The 2735-nt window shown below is 35.6% G+C and overlaps 1 protein-coding gene across 6 annotated transcripts in view; it reads left to right on the plus strand.

The window, feature by feature from the left end:
• The window catches only part of fal (falten), a gene marked incomplete in the record, with an annotated part of 26283 nt that overhangs the window by 18694 nt on the left and 4854 nt on the right, over positions 1-2735 (plus strand). For all 6 annotated transcript variants that reach the window (XM_067051918.1, XM_067051919.1, XM_067051923.1 and 3 more), the window contains 1 exon segment: positions 1712-1886. In XM_067051918.1, coding sequence (XP_066908019.1) covers positions 1712-1886 — 175 coding nt within the window.

Raw genomic sequence — 2735 nt, forward strand, 5'->3', positions numbered from 1 at the left:
GATTCAGTGCTATGTTAGAAAGTAATTTTTCTTGAACAATGGTTGTTCAAGGTTGTGATTTGATCATGATCATGCTCATCTGACAGAATTTACCCTTTTTAACCCACAGAGTTGACTCACGGCTGAAGTAACAGAATAATAAATAATTATCTGCTATTGCCGTATTTGACCCTAACCTACAGAGTTGACTCAGAGCTAAATAAAAAAATTAAAATAACAGATTAAATAAATATCTGCTACAATTGTATTTGAACCCAGACCCAGGAATTAGTAACATTGCACCTTACTCACTGAACTGCCCAAGCTTTGATATAACAAACTTCAATAAAACCTCTTTCAGGCTGAGGTGTTCGCAATTAATGTCTGTTCCCAGAATTTAGTAAAATAATCACGATTTTTGCGGATAGTGAGGCAGCCATCTATGCGGTGGGTAGTTATGTAGCCTGCTCCAGATTGGTGGAAGAGTGTAAGATTAATCTAAACTCTCTTTCCTTAGCCAACAAGGTGCGGGTAGAATGGGTGCCTTGTCGCAAAGGCATTAAAGGTAATGTACGATCTATCTAGCTAGAATAGGATCTGAGCTCACTTTACATATGGGATCAGTCTCAGCCATGCGAAGAGGCACATCATAATGATTGCTGAGGGCAAGACTGGGTTATTTTGGAAGAACATCAGAGGACTAAAGCAGTCAAAGTTGTTCCTAAAGGAATCCTGCCCAAAAAGAAGTAACACTCTTATCATGGACAGGAGTACTCTTAAGGTGGGTGACAGGTCTATAGATGAGACACTTTCAGTTGAATAACCATCTCTATAAAGTGAGACTGCTAGAGTCCCTATTCTACAGGTTCTGAAGAAAGGATGATGAGACTGCCTACCACATGATCTGTAGATGTGAAGCATTAGCAAGGATAAGATTGAAGGATAAGCAAGGATCTTTAGTAAGGATCGCATCTTAGACCCTAAACTTTGTGAGACGGTTGATCCGTTTAAAATTTCCAGATTCGCAAAGGCAACTGACCTGCTTTGAGCAGAGAAGGGATGGCGTACAATAGGCTCTCTGTGACCGCAGTCTACTCTGCCGGGGAAAAAAAAACTTCAATGTAACAAATCCCTTGGTATAACAAAATTTTTTAAATTTCCTCTTGAGATTCATAATATCGAGGTTCCACCTAATAAGTTTTCAAAATAATCAAAAATGGTTCTTTTTATCTACCTAAATTTATTGCAGTAAGGACTATCTTATGAGGGTGGCGGTCAATAAAGGTACATAATAAAAAAATATTTATTGATAACCAACATTTTACCCCATTTAGCAGGGCTTTAGGCTGATTCTCATATATGAGAACAAGATACAAGCATTCTTAAATACGACAAAACAATTAAAATAGAAATAGAAAGAATGTAAAAAGTTATATTAAAGAAAAAAAAAATGTTCTTTATTGTGTTCTCATTTAGCTCTGATGGAACTCTACAAAGTAAGTGAAATGTTGGTTACGAATAAATATTTTTTTTACTGTTTCGTTCTTATATTGACCGCCAACCAGACTATCTTCCTACAGTTTATTACATACGGTCAACTAATTATTTTCCAATACTTAAATTTATATCTGATTTTATATCCTTATTTAATGTTTTTACTTCTCAGTATTTATGTATCCCATTGCTATTTGTTTCTCTGTATGATGTACTAATTGATTTATTATGATTTTAGACAACTGAATTTATCCAGCGCTCATGAAGATATTGACACATTTCTTACCCTCTCTGACGGTCTTATATATAACTTATTGCATTGGAAAAATGAAAAACTGAGTAGAGCTAGAGATATATTATTGAAAATTTTGACTAGAAAATTTTACAAGCTGATTTTTCAAACAAAGCTAAAAGTAAGTTAGCAGTAAACTGAAAATTTAATTGTAACTAATTAAAAAAATTAAAAATAATAGGAGATAAGGGGAAAGGGGAGCAAGTTATAAAAACTCAAGTCTAGGGCAGCGGTTCCGAAGTTTATTTCGCCACAGCACCTTCCTTGGGATAAAAATATTTTGAGGTACCCTTTTTAGGTTGAAAAATTTTCATGGTATCCTTTTTAGGTTAAAAATATTTAGTGGCACCCTTTTTTGGCTAAAACAAGTTCACGGCACCCTTGTCAAGCTAAAAAGAAATAAAAATGTTGCCACAATCATCCTTAGACTGATTAAATTTGTAGGAAAAGAGGAAAAAAAAATAGTGCAAAGAAAATCCTGGAATACACTAAAGTACATTTTTTAAAAAATAATATTTTGAGAAATGGCCAACACTTGGTCCATCTCAGTGCCATGGCACCCACTAACCTTGGGATTAGGAGATTTCCATTCAGCTTTCCGAGGCTTCACACCCACCTGCTTTCCTATCGTTTCAATTCATTTCTGTTATTTATTAATTTTTAAAAATTTGACTTTTTAAATTGGATCTATAGGATACCACCTATATACTATGGTGGAGGGTCAAGTTTTCATTTCGTGGGACCTCCACAGGAATAAAAGTCAGTCCTCCAGGGCTGATTCGAACCAGCGCTGCTGCATTTCCCAGGTTCCAAAGACCTACCCCTCAGTTCCCTGAGCTACAGAGAGCCCGACTACTAACTACTTACATCACAAAACCTAGTGATTAGACAGCAGACCTGAACCACTTTTCCAATTTCTATTCGTTTTGTATCTCTTTCCTCATTCCCATCTTAAAATGCATCTCAAATG

This window comes from Halyomorpha halys, unplaced genomic scaffold (assembly GCF_000696795.3).
Source record: "Halyomorpha halys isolate HHAL.00 unplaced genomic scaffold, Hhal_1.1 Scaffold47.1, whole genome shotgun sequence".
NCBI classification, from domain to species: Eukaryota; Metazoa; Arthropoda; class Insecta; order Hemiptera; family Pentatomidae; genus Halyomorpha; species Halyomorpha halys.